Raw genomic sequence first — 18,548 nt, forward strand, 5'->3', positions numbered from 1 at the left:
GGACCTCATAAAATTACAAAGTTTCTGTAAAGCGAAGGACACCATCAAAAGGACAAATCGGCAACCAACAAATTGGGAAAAGATCTTCACCAACCCTACATCAGATATAGGGCTAATATCCAATATATACAAAGAACTCAAGAAGTTAGACCCCAGAAAACCAAATAACCCTATTAAAATGGGGTACAGAGTTAAACAAAGAATTCTCACCTGAAGAACTTTGGATGGTGGAGAAACATCTTAAAAAATGCTCAACTTCACTAGTCATCAGGGAAATGCAAATCAAAACAACCCTGAGATTTCACCTTACACCAGTCAGAATGACTAAGATTAAAAACTCAGGAGACAGCAGATGTTGGTGAGGATGTGGAGAAAGAGGAACACTCCTCCACTGCTGGTGGGGTTGCAAATAGGAACAACCACTCTGGAAATCAGTCTGGCAGTTCCTCAGAAAACGGGCATGTCACTTCCAGAAGATCCTGCTATACCATTCCTGGGCATATCATCCTGAGTGAGCTAATCCAGACTCAAAAGGGCATGCATGGTATGTGCTCACTGATAAGCGTATATTAGCCAAAACATTCAGAAATCCCATGATACTACTCATAGAAGATAAGAAGCTTAACAAGAAGGAAGGCCCACATGTGGATACATGAAATCCACTGAGAAAGGGGAACAAAATAAGCACCATGGGAGTCAGAGGGAGAAAGGAACCCAAGTAGGAGAGGGGAGAGGATTAGGAGAAAAGGAAGGACAAGATCAGGTATGGGGAAAGACAGAAGAGAGCTCAGAGGGCCGTGAGGATGAATCCAAATATGCAGCAGTGGGGGTAGGGGAAATTTCTAGAAAGTCCCAGAGACCTGGGATGTGAGAGGCTACCAGGAAGCAATGGGACTGACATTGGCCAAAATGCCCAACAATGAGGAGAACCTGAACCTGAAGACACCACATCCAGTAGACAGACTTGGCCCCTAGTTTCAGGATGGGGCCACCCACCCATATTCAATTTTTTTATTCTATATAATTTTTTATTTACATTTCAAATGATTTCCCCGTTTCTAGCCCCCAACTCCCTGAAAGTCCTGTAAGCCCCCTTCTCTTCCCTTGTCCTCCCATCCACCCCTTCCCACTTCCCCGTTCTGGTTTTGCCGAATACTGCTTCACTGAGTCATATTCGATTTTTTTAACCAGAATTATGCCTGTCTAAAGGAAATTCAGGAACAAAAATGGAGCAAAGACCAAAAAAATGGCCATCCAGAGACCCACCCAACTTGGGATTCATCCAACATATATGTACCAAATCCTGACACTATTACTGAGGCTTATTGTAAATGCAGACAGAAGCCTGGTATGGCTGTGCTCTGAGAGGCTCTAACAGCAACTGACTTGAAACAAATGCAGATACTTATACCCAACCACTGGACTGAGTGCTGAGACCCCTAAGGAAGAGTGAGGGGACAGACTGAAGGAGCTGATTAGGATGGCAACCCCACAGAAGAACAGTGTCAAATAACCTGGACCCCTAAGAGCTCCCAGAGACTAAGGCAAATACCAAAAAATATACATTGTCTGGTTTGTGGCCCAGGGCACAGTTGTAGCAGAGGACTCCTTGTATGGCCTTAAGGGGAGAGGATGTGTTTAATCCGGTAGAAATGTGATGCTACAATGAAGACGGATTAGATGGGGGGGGGCAGGTGGGGGGAGCACACTCTCAGAGGAGGGGAGAAAGTTGGATGTGTTGAAGAACTCGTGGAGAGCGGGGCAGGAAGGGGGTCAACTTTTTGAATGTAAATATATGAAATAATTTAATAAAGATTTAAAAATGCACAGTCTAGAGTTATTAGCACCTATAAAAATATATTCTAGGAGCACATCAATTATCTATAACTCCTGTATATTTCCAAACTACAATGCCTTCAATATAATATGTATTTATTTATTTTGTAATAGAAATCATTCATTTGATACCAAAAATTAAAATAAGATCTTAAAGAAGTAAACAAATACAAATGTGTGTGCTTAAAATCATTAACCCATTAATAGAAGAGTGAATACCTATGAGGTAAATTGTTTAACTTTGTGACCATTAAAAAAGGAAAATAGAGCACAAAAAGAAGTGGACTCTAAACAACCAGGCTTGAAGTTACTTTGATATTTTATATTACTAATCTGAAACCTAAAAATAACAAAATACAGAAGGCCAACAATGATTGAAAGACAGCTACAATGACAGCACATATAGGTCATTCACATTCAGATAATAGAACGGTTATTACATTGTTTAATTTTTTCATCATTATCATGTGTATATTATGTATGCCCATGAGTAAAGGTCTGCATGTGGATATCAGAGGACAACTTTAACCAAGAAAGCACTTCAATGTTCTCCTAATAAAGATACTACAATATAAATGAAGACTATGGAACATGGGTTGTTGTTTGTTTTTAAATAAAATTGAAAGGACTGGGCACCATACACAAGTGGCACAGGGAGGGAGTTAACTACCCAGGAGTACAGAAAGGTAAGAAGCACAGGTAGAACCACCCCTGCTACACAGAGGATCACGACCAGAATAAAAATTCCACCCATCACATAATAATCAAAACAACAAATACACTAAACAAAGAAAGAATATTAAAAGCAGTAGAAGAAAAAAAGCCAAGTAACATATAAAGGCAGATTTATATATCAGAATTATACCCAACTTCACACCAGAGACCATCAAATCAAGAAGATCCTGGGTAGATCTCATACAGACCCTAAGAGAACACAAATGGCAGACCATTCTACTATACCCAGCAAAGCTCTCAATCACCATAGATGAATAAATCAAGATATCATATGATAAAACCAAATTTACACATTATTTCCACAAATCTAGCCCTACAAAGGATAATAGAGGGAAAACGCCAACATAAGGAAGGTAAATACACCCTGGTAAAAGCAAGATAGTAATCTTCTTTTAACAAACCCAAAAGAAGATAACCACAAAAACCTAAAAATGACATAAAAAATGACAGGAAGCAACAATAACTATTGCTTAATATCTCTTAACATCAATGGACTCAATTCCCAAATAAAAAGACATAGGCTAACAGACTGAATACATAAATAAGATCCAGCATTTTGCTGTGTACAGGAAATGCACCTCAGTGTCAAAGATAAGCACTACCTCAGAGTAATAGGTTGGAAAACAATTTTTCAAGCAAATGGTCCCTGGAAACAAGCTGGAGTAGCAATTCTAATCAGATATCAGATAAAAATGACTTTCAACCAACAGTCATAAAAAAGACATGACAGAATACTTCAAACTCATCAAAGGAAAAAATCTATCAAGAAGAACTCTCAAATCTCAACATCTATGCTCCAAATGCAAGGGCACGCACATTAGTAAAAGAAACTTTACTAAAGCTCAAAGCACACATAGCACCTCACACAATAACTGGGGGTGAATTCAACACCCCACTCTCATCAATGGACAGATCATAGAAACAGAAACTAAACAGAAACACAGTGAAACTCACAGAAGTTCTGGACCAAATGGATTTAAAAGATATCTATTACATTCATCCTATATCAAACATTTCATCCTATATCAAAAGATTATACTTTCTTCTCAACACCTCATGGTACCTTCTCCAAAACTGACCACATAATTGGTCACAAAATAAACCTCAACAGATATAAGAAGATTGAAATAATCCCATGCCTCCTATCAGATCAGTACAGATTAAGGCTGTTCTTCAATAACAACAAAAACAACAGAAAGCACACATACACACATACACAGACACAGAAGCTGAACAATGCTCTACTCAATGATATCTTGGTCAAGGAAGAAATAAGGAAAGAAATCAAGACTTTTTAGAATTTAATGAAAATGAAGGCACAACATACCCAAACATCTGGGACATAATGAAAGCAGTGCTAAAAGAAAAACTCATAGCTCTGAGTGACTCCGAAAAGAAACTGGAGAGAACATACACTAGCAGTTTAACAGCACACCTGAAAGCTCTAGAACAGAAAGAAGCTAATATACCCAAGAAGAGTAGAAGGCAGGAAATCATCAATCTCAGAGCTGAAATCAACCAAATAAAAACAAAAAGAACTATACAAAAAATCAACAAATCCATGAGCTGGTTCTTTGAGAAAATCAACACAATAGATAAACCCTTAGCTAGACTAACCATAAGACACAGAGACAGTATTCAAATAAACAAAATCAGAGATGAAAAGGGAGATATAATAACAGAAATTGAGAAAATTCAAAATATCATCAGATCCCACTAAAAAAGCCTATACTCAACACAACTGGAAAATCAGGATGAAATGTACAGTTTTCTAGACAGATACCAAATACCAAAGTTAAATCAGGATCAGACAGACCATCTAAACAGTTCCATAACCCCTAAAGAAAAATAAGTGGTCATTCTAAGTCTCCCAAGCAAAATAAGCACAGGACTAGATGGCTATAGTACAGCCTTTGTTAAACCTTCAAAGAAGACCTAACACTAATAATCTTCAAACAATTCCACAAAATATAAACAGAAGTAACACTACCAAACTTGTACTATGAAGCCACAATTATGCTGATAGTAAAACCACACAAAGATCCAACAAAGAAAGAGAATTTCAGATCAATTTCCCTTATGAATATGAATGCCAAAATACTCAATAAAATTCTTGCCAACAAAATCCAAGAATACATCAAAACAATCATTCACCAAGACCAAGTAGGCTTCATTCCAGCAATGCAGGGATGGTTCAATATATGAAAATGAATCAATGTAATCCACTACATAAACAAACGCAAAGAAGAAAACCACATTGTCATTTCATTAGATACTGAAAAAGCATTTGAAAAAATCATGTTAAACTTCTTGGAAAGATCAGGAATTCAAGGCCCATACCTAAACATAGTAAAAACAATATACAGCAAAGCAGTCGCTAACATCAAACTAAAAGGAGAGAAACTTGAAGCAATCTCACTAAAATCAGGGACTAGACAAGGCTGCCCTCTCTCTCACTCTCTGTTCAATATACTACTTGAAGTTCTAGCTAGAGCAATTAGACAACAAAAGGAGGTCAAAGGGATACAAATTCCAAAGAAGTCAAATTATCACTATTTGCAGATGATATGATAGTATATTTAAGCAACACAAAAAAACTCCATCAGAGAACACCTACAGCTGATAAACAACTTCAACAAAGTGGCTGGGTGTAAAATTAACTCAAACAAATCAGTAGCTTTCCTATACTCAAAGAATAAACAGGCTGAGAAAGAATTGGGGAAACCACACCCAATAGTCACAAACAATATAAAGTATCTTGGGGTGACTATAACCAAACAAGTGAAAGATCTATATGACAAGAACTTCAAGTCTCTGAAGAATGAAATCAAAGAAGACCTCAGAAGATGAAAAGATCTCCCATGCTTATGGATTGGCAGGATTAATATAGTAAAAATGGACACGTTGCCAAGCAATCTACAGATTCAATGCAATCCCCATCAAAATTCTAACTCAATTCTTCATGGAGTTAGAAAATGCATTTCTCAAATTTGTCTGGAATAACAAAATCCCCAGGATAGCTAAAACTATTCTCAGCAGTAAATGAACTTCTGGGAGAATCAATATCCTAGAACTCAAGCAGTACTACAAAACAACAGTGGTAAAAACTGCATGATATTGGTACAGGGATAGGCAGGTAGATTAATGGAATAGAATTGAAGACCCAGAAATGAACCCATACTCTTACAGTCATTCAATCTTTGACAAAGGAGTTAAAACCATCCAGTGGAAAAAAGATAGACTTTTTGTCAAACAGTGCTGGTCAACTGGCAGTTTGTATGCAGAAGATTGCTATTTGATCCATTTTTATCTCCTTGTACAAAGCTCAAGTTCAAGTATATCAAGGACCACTACATAAAACCAGACACACTGAAACTATTAGAAAAGAAACTAGGGAAGAGCCTTGAGCACATGAGCACAGGGGAAATTTTCCTGACTAAATACCAATAGCTTATGCACTAAGATCAAGAATTGACAAATGGGACCTCATAAGATTACAAACTTTCTGTAAGGCAAAGAACACTGTCAATAAGACAAAATGGCAACCAACAAACTGAGAAAAGATCTTTACCAACCTTACATCTGACAGAGGGCTAATATCCAATATATACAAAGAACTTAAGAGGTTAGACTCCACAGAACCAAGTGACCCTATTAAAAAAATAGAGTACAGAGCTAAACAAGAATTTTTAACTGAGGAATATAGAATGGCTGAGAAGCACCTAAAGAAATGCTCAACATCCTCAGTCACCAGGAAAATGCAAATCAACAACCCTGAGATTTCACCTCATACCAGTCAGAATGGCTAAGATCAAAAATTCAGGTGACAGCAGGTGCTGGCAAGGATGTGGAGAAAAAGGAACACTGCTACACTGCTGGTGGGATTGCAAACTGGTACAACCTCTCTAGAAATCAGTTTGGAGTTTCCTCAAAAAATTGGGCGTAATATTACAGGAGGATCCTGCTATAGCACTCCTGGGCATATACAGAGAGGATTCCCCAGCATATAAGGACACATGCTCCACTGTGCTCTTAGCAGCTTTATTTATAATAGCCAGAATCTGGAAAAAACCCAGACATCCCTCAGCAGAGGAATAGATACAGAAAATGTGGTATATTTACACAATGGAGTACTACTCAGCTATTAAAAACAATGAATTCATGAAATTCTTACACAAATGGATGGAACTGTAAAATACATCATCCTGAGTGAGGTAACCCAATCACAAAAGAATACGCATGATGTGCACTCACTGATTAGTGAATATTAGTCCAAAACTTGGAATACCCAAGACACAATCAAATCAAGCTTAAGAAGAAGAAAGAACAAATTTTGCATACTCTGGTCCTTCTTAGAAGGGGGAACAATATACCCACAGAAGGAAATAAAGAGACAATGTGTGGAGCAGAGTCTGAGGGAAAAACCCTCCAAGAGACTGCCCCAACTAATAATCCATCTCATATATAGTTATAAAACCCAGACACTATTGTGAATGCCCTCATGTGCTTGCTGACTGGAGCCTGTTATAGCTGTCACTTGGGAGGTTCTGCTAGTGCATCACAAATATAGAGAGGAACCCTCTCAACTAGTCATTGAACTGAGCACAGGAACCCCAATGGAGGAGCTAGAGAAAGGACCCAGGGAGCTGAAGTGGTTTGCAGCACCATAGGAGGAACAGCAATATGACTCACCCAGTACTCCCAGAGATCCCAGGAACTACACCATCAACCAAAGAGTACACATGGAGGGACCCATGGCTCCAGAGGCATAGACAGCAGAGGATGGCCTTGTTGGACATCAAAGGGAGGAGAGGCCATTGGTCCTGGGAAGGCTGGATGCTTCAGGGGAATACTAGTACAGGTAAGCAGGAGTGGGTAGATTGGGGAACAGGAGGAGGGGAGATGGGTTAGGGAATTTTCATGGGGGAAAAACAGAAAAGGATACAACATTTGAAATGTAAATAAAGACTGTATCTATTAACAAATTGGAAAAAAAGAAAAACATTCATAATGCAATGGACTGTTTTGTTTTGTTTTTAATTTATAAGCAAACTGTTTCAGTTGAATACAATATTAAAGAATGTGAGCATTATATAAAATAAAATGGAACTTCATTTGGAACTATAAAGACAGAATAAGAAGTTCTAGTTTACGCCTAGAGAGATGGTTCAGAGGTCAAGAGCACAGTCTGGTCTTCCAGAGGTCCTGAGTTTAATTCTCAGCAACCACATGGTAGCCCACAACCATCTATGATGAGATCTTGTGCCCTCTTCTGGCTTGTGGGCATACGTGCCAGTAGAATGCTGTGTACATAACTAATAAATCTTTTTAAAATATTCACCTTTACTTCAAATGATGCAGAAATTGAATACAATTGAAAAGATTACATTTTAAATAGACCATAGTTTTGTTTTGATACCTGTATAGAGACAATTTTATACACATCTTTCTTTTTTTTTATTCGATATATTTTTTATTTACATTTCAAATGATTTCCCCTTTTCTAGCCCCCCACTCCCCGAAAGTCCCGTAAGCCCCCTTCTCTCCCCCTGTCCTCCCACCCACCCCTTCCCACTTCCCTGTTCTGGTGTTGCCAAATACTGCTCCACTGAGTCTTTCCAGAACAAGGGGCCTTCTTAATTTCCTAGAAAATTAATCTTAAAATCAATAAATTATTTACTCTGGTCTTAATAATCTGTAGACAGGAAAATTGTTCTCATAGAGAACAGATTGAGTTAATGAAGACACTGTCAACATTTCATCTCTGAGCTGGGTGGTGATGTTATACACCTTAAATCCCTGCACGCAGGAGACAGAGATGGATGGAACTCTGATTTGGCTAGCTTGGTCCTCAGACAGCCAGAGCTACACAGAGAGACCCGAGATCTACAACAAAACAAACAAAACATAAATGAATAAAAGAATTTTCTCTCTATTTCTTGCTTCAGAATATATATCAAGTGTAATTAGTGTGAGGTTTAATATTATACTTATAATTACTTTTTAACACTAGAATTTTCTTGTAACATTTTATTTCTGAATTTCTCAAGGTGCATATTAAAAGATTCAACATCTTGATAAAATATCAAATATTTCAAAAGATTTGATAGCTTTAAAAACTTCACTTATGGATTTATCATTGGGAAATATGGAACCAGGTATAATATAAAACATGGAGAATCAAAAGCCAGACAGCCACAGTGATATGAGAGCTTCAGGTAAATGGGGCTTTGTACCACCTCTCTTAACTGGCAGTCTTTGGAAAATTTATAATTACTCCACAGAAGACTATCATACAGATCATACAGATCTCCCCACCACTGACAACAACTGTGGGGCCAGTAAATTAGATGTCAATGAATGCAAGTACCAGTTATAAAAAGATAAAGAGAAGGAGGATATGTTCTACGGAGGTGTAGTCAGGTATGGGGGAAGGGGTTGACTCAGCTGGCCCATGCTGAGGCATCTCTTCCCTCTGAAGGACCAGCCACACAACCCCATGTGTATTAAGTTTATTAAAGGCATGGGTGTGTTAGAGGGTACTAGAGGCAGAAAAAGGCAGAGAGAGAGAGAGACAGAGAGAGAGAGACAGAGAGAGACAGAGAAAGAGAGACAGAGAGAGACAGAGAGACAGAGAGAGACAGAGACAGAAAAACAGAGAGATAGACAGAGAGACAGAGAGACAGAGAGGGACAGAGGGACAGAGAGACAGAGAGACAGAGACAGAGAGACAGACACAGAGACAGAATCAGAGACAGAGACAGAAAGGCCGTGAGCATGGGGAGAAAGAAAAGGGAAAGGAATGGAGGGAGAGAGGAAGGAAGGGAAGAGCAAAGGAACAAGAGAAAGCCAAGAGAGTGAGGAGTTGGCAAGCAGCCCCCTTTATAGTGAATCAGGCCTACCTGGCTGTTGCCAGATAACTGTGCGGCAGAGCTTAGACAGAATGCTAACACCAGTAGTGGACACTGATCACACATGGAGTCAGTGGCACTGGGCCCACAAAAAGGGGGGTTGTAAATAAAGAGAAGTGGAAACAGAAAGTATGACAATCCTCCACCCTAAGACACTGCTAATAAAAAGATACAAACCTGTCAGGAGCCATCATAGGATGGCTCAAAACCTGCAGGTGATCTTCCTGAGCTGACCACCTTAGATTAAACTCTACGACAGAACTTGAGTAAGCAAAGACCAGGAGAAAATCATTTTAGGAAAGGCTCCTGCTACTAATATGCTTTTCCTGTTATTATTAAACATATATGACAATTACTAGTTATTAGAGTACCTCTTTTGAGCAGATCTCTGCAAAACTACAAAGATGTACTGTCTTGTAGTGACACTATAGACAAATAGATGACTTCTCAATTCTTTATGATGATCCTATAAGAATTCCTAAAATTAGCTTCAGAGTGTCTGGCTTTATGTGGAGGTCCTTGATCCATTTGGATTTGAGCTTAGTGCAAGGAGACAAGGATGGATCAATTCGCATTCTTCTGCATGCTGACCTCCAGTTGAACCAGCACCATTTGTTGAAAAGGCTATCTTTTTTCCATTGGATGTTTTCAGCCTCTTTGTCGAGGATCAAGTGGCCATAGGTGTGTGGGTTCATTTCTGGATTTTCAATCCTGTTCCATTGATCCTCCTGACTGTCACTGTACCAATACCATGCAGTTTTTAACACTATTGCTCTGTAGTATTGCTTGAGGTCAGGGATACTGATTCCCCCAGATTTTCTTTTGTTGCTGAGAATAGTTTTAGCTATCCTGGGTTTTTTGTTGTTCCAGATGAATTTGATAATTGCTCTTTCTAACTCTGTGAAGAATTGAGTTGGAATTTTGATGGGTATTGCATTGAATCTGTATATTGCTTTTGGCAAAATGGCCATTTTAACTATATTGATTCTACCGATCCATGAGCATGGGAGGTTTTCCCATTTTTTGAGGTCTTCTTCCATTTCCTTCTTCAGAGTCTTGAAGTTCTTGTCATACAGATCTTTCACATGTTTGGTAAGAGTCACCCCAAGATACTTTATACTGTTTGTGGCTATTGTGAAGGGAGTCATTTCCCTAATTTCTTTCTCAGCCTGCTTATCCTTTGAGTATAGGAAGGCCACTGATTTGCTTGAGTTGATTTTATAACCTGCCACTTTGCTGAAGTTGTTTATCAGCTGTAGGAGCTCTCTAGTGGAGTTTTTTGGGTCACTTAGGTAGACTATCATGTCATCTGCAAATAATGATAGTTTGACTTCCTCCTTTCCAATTTGTATCCCTTTGACCTCCTTATGTTGTCGAATTGCCCGAGCTAGTACCTCAAGTACAATATTGAAAAGATAAGGAGAAAGGGGGCAGCCTTGTCTGGTCCCTGATTTCAGTGGGATTGCTTTAAGTTTCTCTCCATTTAGTTTGATGCTGGCTACCGGTTTGCTGTATATTGCTTTTACTATGTTTAGGTATGGGCCTTGAATTCCTGTTCTCTCCAAGACTTTAAGCATGAAAGGATGCTGAATTTTGTCAAATGCTTTTTCAGCATCCAATGAAATTACCATGTGGTTTTTTTTTCTTTGAGTTTGTTTATGTAGTGGATTGTATTGATGGATTTCCGTATATTGAACCAACCCTGCATTCCCGGGATAAAGCCTACTTGATCATGGTGGATGATCGTTTTGATGTGTTCTTGGATTCGGTTGGCAAGAATTTTATTGAGTATTTTTGCATCCATGTTCATAAGGGAAATTGGTCTGAAGTTCTCTTTCTTTGTTGGATCTTTGTGTGGCTTTGGTATCAGCGTAATTGTGGCTTCATAGAAGGAATTGGGTAGTGTTCCTTCTGTTTCTATTTTGTGGAATAGTTTGAAGAGTATTGGTGTTAACTCTTCTTTGAAGGTCTGGTAGAATTCTGCACTGAAACCATCTGGTCCTGTGCTTTTTTTGGTTGGAAGACTTTCTATGACTCCTTCTATTTCTTTAGGCTTTATGGGACTGTTCGGAAGACCCTTGAGGACATCGGTACAGGGAGAAAGTTTCTGAAGAGAACACCAATAGCGTATGCTCTAAGAGCAAGAATTGACAAATGGGACCTCATAAGGTTACAGAGTTTCTGTAAGGCAAAGGACACCATCAAGAGGACAGATCGGCAACCAACAAATTGGGAAAAGATCTTCACCAATCCTACATCAGATAGAGGGCTAATATCCAATATATATAAAGAACTCAAGAAGTTAGACTCCAGAAAACCGAACAACCCTATTAAAAAATGGGTTACAGAGTTAAACAAAGAATTCTCACCTGAAGAACTTTGGATGGCGGAGAAGCATCTTAAAAAATGCTCAACTTCATTAGTCATTAGGGAAATGCAAATCAAAACAACCCTAAGATTTCATCTTACACCAGTCAGAATGGCTAAGATTAAAAATTCAGGAGACAGCAGGTGTTGGAGAGGGTGTGGAGAAAGAGGAACACTCCTCCACTGCTGGTGGGGTTGCAAATTGGTACAACCACTCTGGAAATCAGTCTGGCGGTTCCTCCGAAAACTGGGCACCTTACTTCCAGAAGATCCTGCTATACCACTCCTGGGCATATACCCAGAAGACTCCCCACCATGTAATAAGAATACATGTTCTACTATGTTCATAGCAGCCCTATTTGTAATTGCCAGATGCTGGAAAGAACCCAGGTATCCCTCAACAGAAGAGTGGATGCAAAAAATGTGGTATATCTACACAATGGAGTACTATTCAGCCATTAGAAACAATGAATTCATGAAATTCTTAGGCAAATGGATGGAGCTAGAGAATATCATACTAAGTGAGGTAACCCAGACTCAAAAGGTGAATCATGGTATGCACTCACTAATAAGTGGACATTAACCTAGAAAACTGGAATACCCAAAACATAATCCACACATCAAATGAGGTACAAGAAGAAAGGAGGAGTGGCCCCTGGTTCTGGAAAGACTCAGTGAAACAGTATTCAGCAAAACCAGAACGGGGAAGTGGGAAGGGGTGGGTGGGAGGACAGGGGAAGAGAAGGGGGCTTACGGGACTTTCGGGGAGTGGGGGGGCTAGAAAAGGGGAAATCATTTGAAATGTAAATAAATTATATCGAATAATAAAAAAAAAGAATTCCTAAAATTGTATAAGTATTTATTAAGTTCTTTTATAGTGGGAGTGTTATTAAGTCTCTTCTAATAGTAATAACTGCAGTGAGAACTCTGCCAGCATCCTTTAATTGCTTCTAGATAGTAACCAGACATTTTGCTACTCAGAGCACTTTCTAAGAGGTTATAAAACCATTAACCAAAGGTCATAAAAAGGGAATTAGTGATTCATTATAGGTAATAGGACAGAAGGTAAAATATTAACTGAGTTTATCTATACAAAACTTCACTAACAACTTTTCAACTTTATGAACTTGTGGGGCTGTGACAAGTGATGAATGTTTAGCCAGATAATTACTCCTAATGGAAATGCATGTAAATATTCACTGTTGTAAATTTCTTATTCGATTTATGAATTGAATTTGTGTAAACTTGTGATGAACTTTTACTATGTGATGGTGTATTCTGAAAGATGTATAAGTACTGAGGACAAAGAGAAAAAAAATTCCCCTGCTTCACTTAGGATCTTTCCACTGTGTTAGAATCTAATATTTTTTTTCAGACTCTTATGGTAAGATATACAGTGAGACTGGAGAAAGTAAAACTCGAAAGCTGGATAGTTAAAATATAAGGTTTTCTAGAAACTAACATAGCTCAAAAATAGAACTTTAATGTAAAGATTCAGAAACAAAGAAAATAGCATAGTTCAGGGAAAGGTCCAAGAAGACATTGGCTCTAAATATGATTACATGCTTCTGTTTGCAGGTTGGAAGATAAAGAGATTGAAGTAGGTGACCACTGAATCCTTTTCATTCAAACTCTCCAACACACTAGGTGTATCCCAACAGGATCCTGAGTGAGTTCAGGAGGATAAATTCTGTGACAGTTTCTCTTTCCCATTTCTCTTTTATAAGGCATATTGCAGACAAGAGTTCAGAAAAGCAGGACATGCATAAAACTATGAAGAAGCCCATGAATGAATTATACTGTGAACAAAGCCTTAAATCTTCTTTCATTTTTCTGAATAAAATATTTTTACATAATTTATAACAGCAATTATCAAACTAATTGCATTACTTGGAAAACCTCCACCAGTAGTAACTGGGATGAACAGTTCAATGACTGTAATGAACAAAAACCAACTCTATATTTCAAATCCAGGGTGTACAGTGACAGATAATGATAGAGGCGTTCATTCTGGGAAGAAGAAGCAAAGGGAAGAACTATGGACCAAATACACTACACTCACAGGTTATCTCACCTATGTGGCTATAAGCAATATACTAAACTTCCAGGCTTGTTTCTTTTGTTTCATTTATCATGGAAAAATCCAAAACACATAATTCTCAGTGTTGTGTTGTTTTGTTTTTAAATTAAATCTTAGATCTATGCCTTGGCAAATTTGTGAGTGTTGAATCAGAATAATCAATCAGGGTGTGTGCTAATTTAATTGAAAATATAAATATGGTCTATAATATATCTCTTGAAATTACTTCTGGATAATGGATAGAATTATATCTATTAGAAAATATCTATTTTATATATAAATATGAGTATTACATTTACCTGTATTTTGACTAAAAGAAAGCAAGTGAATTCTACACACAGCAATTTGTTAATATATGACATGTACAGTCTGAAACTTCATTAGAAGGTTGCTAGGATACACCATCTATGTGTCTCATTCACATGATTGCTTCATTTCATTTAGGATATATGTCCTTGAAGCTGTTGAGCTAGAAGATAGTCTCTTTCCACTCTCTTTGGATTATAACCTAGTTTAGCAATGTGTGCTCTTATCAGTTTTGGTTTTGATCAGGAAAAAGTCTATATACTCTATGTGAAATAACTCAATAAAATTTGAGTATTTAACCTATATTTTATTTCTCAAAATATGAAAATTTTTTCTGTACTGTAATTATTTTCTGTGTGTTGCTAGCTTCACTTGATTCTCACATTGAGAATATATAATGTTTTAGGCATAAGTTGTATTTCAATATGTTACAAAGGCGTTCAAGCTATCATTGTTGAGAGAGCTTTTCACTTCCCTTGATCAACCATACCAGAACAGCCTCCCTTTCTTTGTGAAACAGATGCTAACAGAGTTATCTGTCTCTAATGTACAGAGACAGATAACTTAGAATTGTAAATCTGCTATAATTCCTAATTGTCATTTTAATTCTTATAAAAAGACAAGCTGTCACAATGCTTCAATTTTGTTTGAACAGAAATTTTTGGGAGTTGTTTGTTTTGTGTGCGATCAAGTCTGGAATCCATCTCTGAAGGAAATACACACACACACACACACACACACACACACACACACACAATTGATGAAAATAGAGGCTGTTTGAAAAAAAGAAGGGAGTGATATAAGGGAGGCTTAAGAGGGAAGAAAGGGAAGGAAAAATGTAATTAAATTACAATCTTAAAAATAAAAACAATAACAGTTTATAAAACTAAAAAATAATAAGAAAAATATTCATTTTAATAGGAAGGCAATTTATCTAAAATTCACATTAAATTTCTTAAATGGGGAGGATGTGGTAGAAGTTTTACCCTCCTTAGTTTTACCTAGTTATATGCATTTCTTTGTGTATGGTTGATGCTTCATTGGCTTTTCTCTGTCCAGTTTGGCATGTGCATTAGCCAAGGACCAGGCTCCCCTTGGAGAGCAGTTCTGAGAGAAGGATTATCTGGAGCAGCAAAACTCTCTCTCTCTCTCTCTCTCTCTCTCTCTCTCTCTCTCTCTCTCTCTCTCTCTCTCTCTCTCTCTCTCTCTCTTTCAATTCTGTCTTGCAATTCTAAACAATTTCCTGGACAGCTCTTCTTCTGTAGATTGTGAGCCTAGTCATTTAATTTACATTTCAATCCAGTCATTTACTCAAGGTTTCCTTTTGATTATCCTATGAATCAGAGTATCCCTTGACCTCAGCACCAAAGGAGAAGCCAGTTCTCCTTGCCTGACATCCTTGCCTTTACCATCATCAACTAAGGAAGGAGTCTGACATGGGTGAGGACTGCTACTTCAGTGATGGAACAGCTAGCCCAGAATGGATTTTTCTTTTTTTTATTGTAAATTTGAGACTTATGTAAGCATGATTTCAAACTGTAATTCAGGTTGTAAATCAGACTCCAGCAATTTTTGGTGTATGATTTTGGTTTTTGTAAATTGTAATTGTCCTTGTTCAACGTGCTCATATTTAAGTATGAACTGCTTTAAAATCACTATCAATGATAAAGGATATTTGGCTTGTTGTGTGACACAACAGAAATACTCATGTCATGTTTGGACTTGGTTGGAATAGGAAAAGCAGAAGCCACATAGCTGGATGCTCATGTGCACATGAATATGAAGATTCCAAAAGCTTGCACAGCTGTTCACCCCTGCAGGGCCTATGAAAACTGTGTCTGTGTTAAGGACTGGCTCACTGATACAGCCAACCCTCTCACCTGTCTCTAGGATGTCCTCTCCTCACAGCCAAGAGTGATCCTGCTGATCTTGTATATTCATGAGAGTATCTATCAATTTTGGACTAACATGCCTTGATTCTCTTGCACCTCTTTATGATTTAATTACTAATTGGTAAGCAGCATCTTCCTACACAGTAGAAGACTGCCACATTTTTTCCTATCATGATTGGCTGGGCTAGCTGCTGTTCCTAGTAAGAGATTCTGAATTACCATTTTATCAATAAAGCTTGGTTTAACAAATAAAAAACAAACAAACAAACAAAAAAAAACAAAGAAAAAAACCACTAAAAAGAAGAAAGGAAATGACCAGCACACATCTTCTTTTAACTTTGCAAACAGATTTAGAGATCTGCCTGCCTAGCTGGGTGGGACCCATTCCTGAAACTATCTTTTCTACTTCAGACCCTAACCTTTCTGTGTCCTTGACTGACCTTGACTCAGGAATCTGCCTGCCTTTGTATCTTTCAAACAAGTTAGGTCATTAATGCCCCTGCCTGTGTTCCTTTAGATTTGTGAAGCCCCTCACATAATTCATATTACATCCTTATTTTTTGCATAATTGAGAAATTATTTTAGAACTCATGTTTTTAGAGTTCATTTTGACAGCCTGTCCTGAAGGGCTGTCCTGAAGATCCCAGAGTTTTCCACTTTGTTGAGACATAAACCATACCTTTGCATCCTGGACTTGTGCTGTCTGGCTATCATGGAGTCATTAAGGTTAACAGAGAGGGACTTCCTTAAAATAAGAATGTAAAGTATGTACAATATTATACAAACAAGCCTTATACTCACGGCAGCCACTCTCAGAGATCCATGTCTGCTGGCTCTGTGTCAAGGGCAGAAACCAAGGCCATGCCAGACTCAGCATTCATCGTGACCATTTTTGTTTGATACCAGTCTTTAAAAGGTAGTATGTGTTTTACTTTTATAAATCGCAGAGTCTTGTAAGTTATAACTTCAATAAAATAAAAATGTTTTCAAAGACAACATAGTTTTATACTCTACTTATCTAAGTAAGACTATTTTTATAATCTTCCATAATAAGATATATCACAAAATAATAGATTATCAACAATACCTATTAATGTATTAATACTTTATTAATACCTAGTAAGGAAATAAATAGACAACAGTATCGTTTGCTAAATTCTGCTTGCTGTCTGTTACTTAAGAACTACAACAGATGTCCTCAGTGTGGGGAGTGCACTCGCACTCTGCCTGTAGCTGATGTTTTACACCAGAGTTTTTGCATTGCATTTTTCATCTCTGAATTTCTCAGAGTATATATTAAAGGGTTCAGCATGGGTGTGATAACTGTAAAAACTACACTTATTGACTTGTCAATGGGAAAGTTAGACACTGGCCTAACATAAATAAAAATGCAGGGGACAAAAAAAAGCACAACCACAGTGATGTGGGAGCTGCAGGTAGACAAGGCTTTGCGTCTCCCTTCTTGGCTGTAGTTTTTAAGAGAGTTTAGGATAAATACATAGGAGATTAGGAGAAGAATGAAAATGACCATACAGATTGCCCCACCATTTGCAACCACAGTAAGACCAATGAAGTAGGTGTCACTGCATGCAAGTCTCAATAGTGGGTACATGTCACAGATGAAGTGGTCAATGACATTGGGTCCACAGAAAGGGAGATTAGACACAAAAGCAAGTTGAATCACAGAGTGTACAAACCCACCAACCCAGGCTATCACCAACAGAAGGATGCAAATCTGCCGACTCATGATGGTCAAATAGTGAAGGGGCTTACAGATAGCCACATAGCGATCATAGGCCATCACCACCAGCAGGAAGACCTCAGCACCACCAAATAAGTGCTCAGTAAAGAGTTGACCCATGCAAGCTGTGAATGATATAGTCTTTTTGTCAGAGAGTAAGTCCATAATCAACTTGGGTGATGTCGAAGTGGAATAAACAGCATCCATGATTGACAGATAAGCAAGGAAGAAGTACATTGGGGAGCCCAAGGAGGGGCTGGCAATCACTGTGGCCACTATAAGCAGGTTGCCCACCATTGTCACAATGTAGATGAATAAAAACATGACAAACAATGTTTTTTGTCCAACTGGATCCTGGGTGAGTCCCAGGAGGATAAATTCTGTGACATTGTTTCTCTGTCCCATTTAAATATGTTTGAATTGTTTCTCAGTGGGAAACTCAGGAAAATAGGATCTGAAATGATATGATGAAAAAGACCATCTTCTTAAGCACATGTTCATCTTTATCTTCTATAGTAGCAAACATGCAGGAAATATTTAGTAACATCTATTCAGGTTCTCATTTCACTAGCACAGTAGACTTTCCCTTAGAAATTTTGTGTTCCTCAAATGATTTCATTTGAAGCATTACAATTAATGTCTCTGACTCTTCGTCTTCATAAACTAATAGAGAACCAAGC

The 18,548-nt window shown here is 38.0% G+C and overlaps 1 protein-coding gene across 1 annotated transcript; it reads right to left on the minus strand.

Annotated features, from left to right (window-relative positions):
- Window positions 1–17,325: 17,325 nt before the first annotated feature.
- LOC127684411 (olfactory receptor 4A16-like) lies at window positions 17,326–18,273 on the minus strand. Its single transcript, XM_052181340.1, has one exon. The coding sequence runs from the start codon at window positions 18,271–18,273 to the stop codon at window positions 17,326–17,328; it is 948 nt and encodes a 315-aa protein (XP_052037300.1).
- Between the last annotated feature and the right edge of the window lie 275 nt (window positions 18,274–18,548).

This window comes from Apodemus sylvaticus, chromosome 5, assembly GCF_947179515.1.
Source record: "Apodemus sylvaticus chromosome 5, mApoSyl1.1, whole genome shotgun sequence".
Taxonomy (NCBI): Eukaryota; Metazoa; Chordata; class Mammalia; order Rodentia; family Muridae; genus Apodemus; species Apodemus sylvaticus.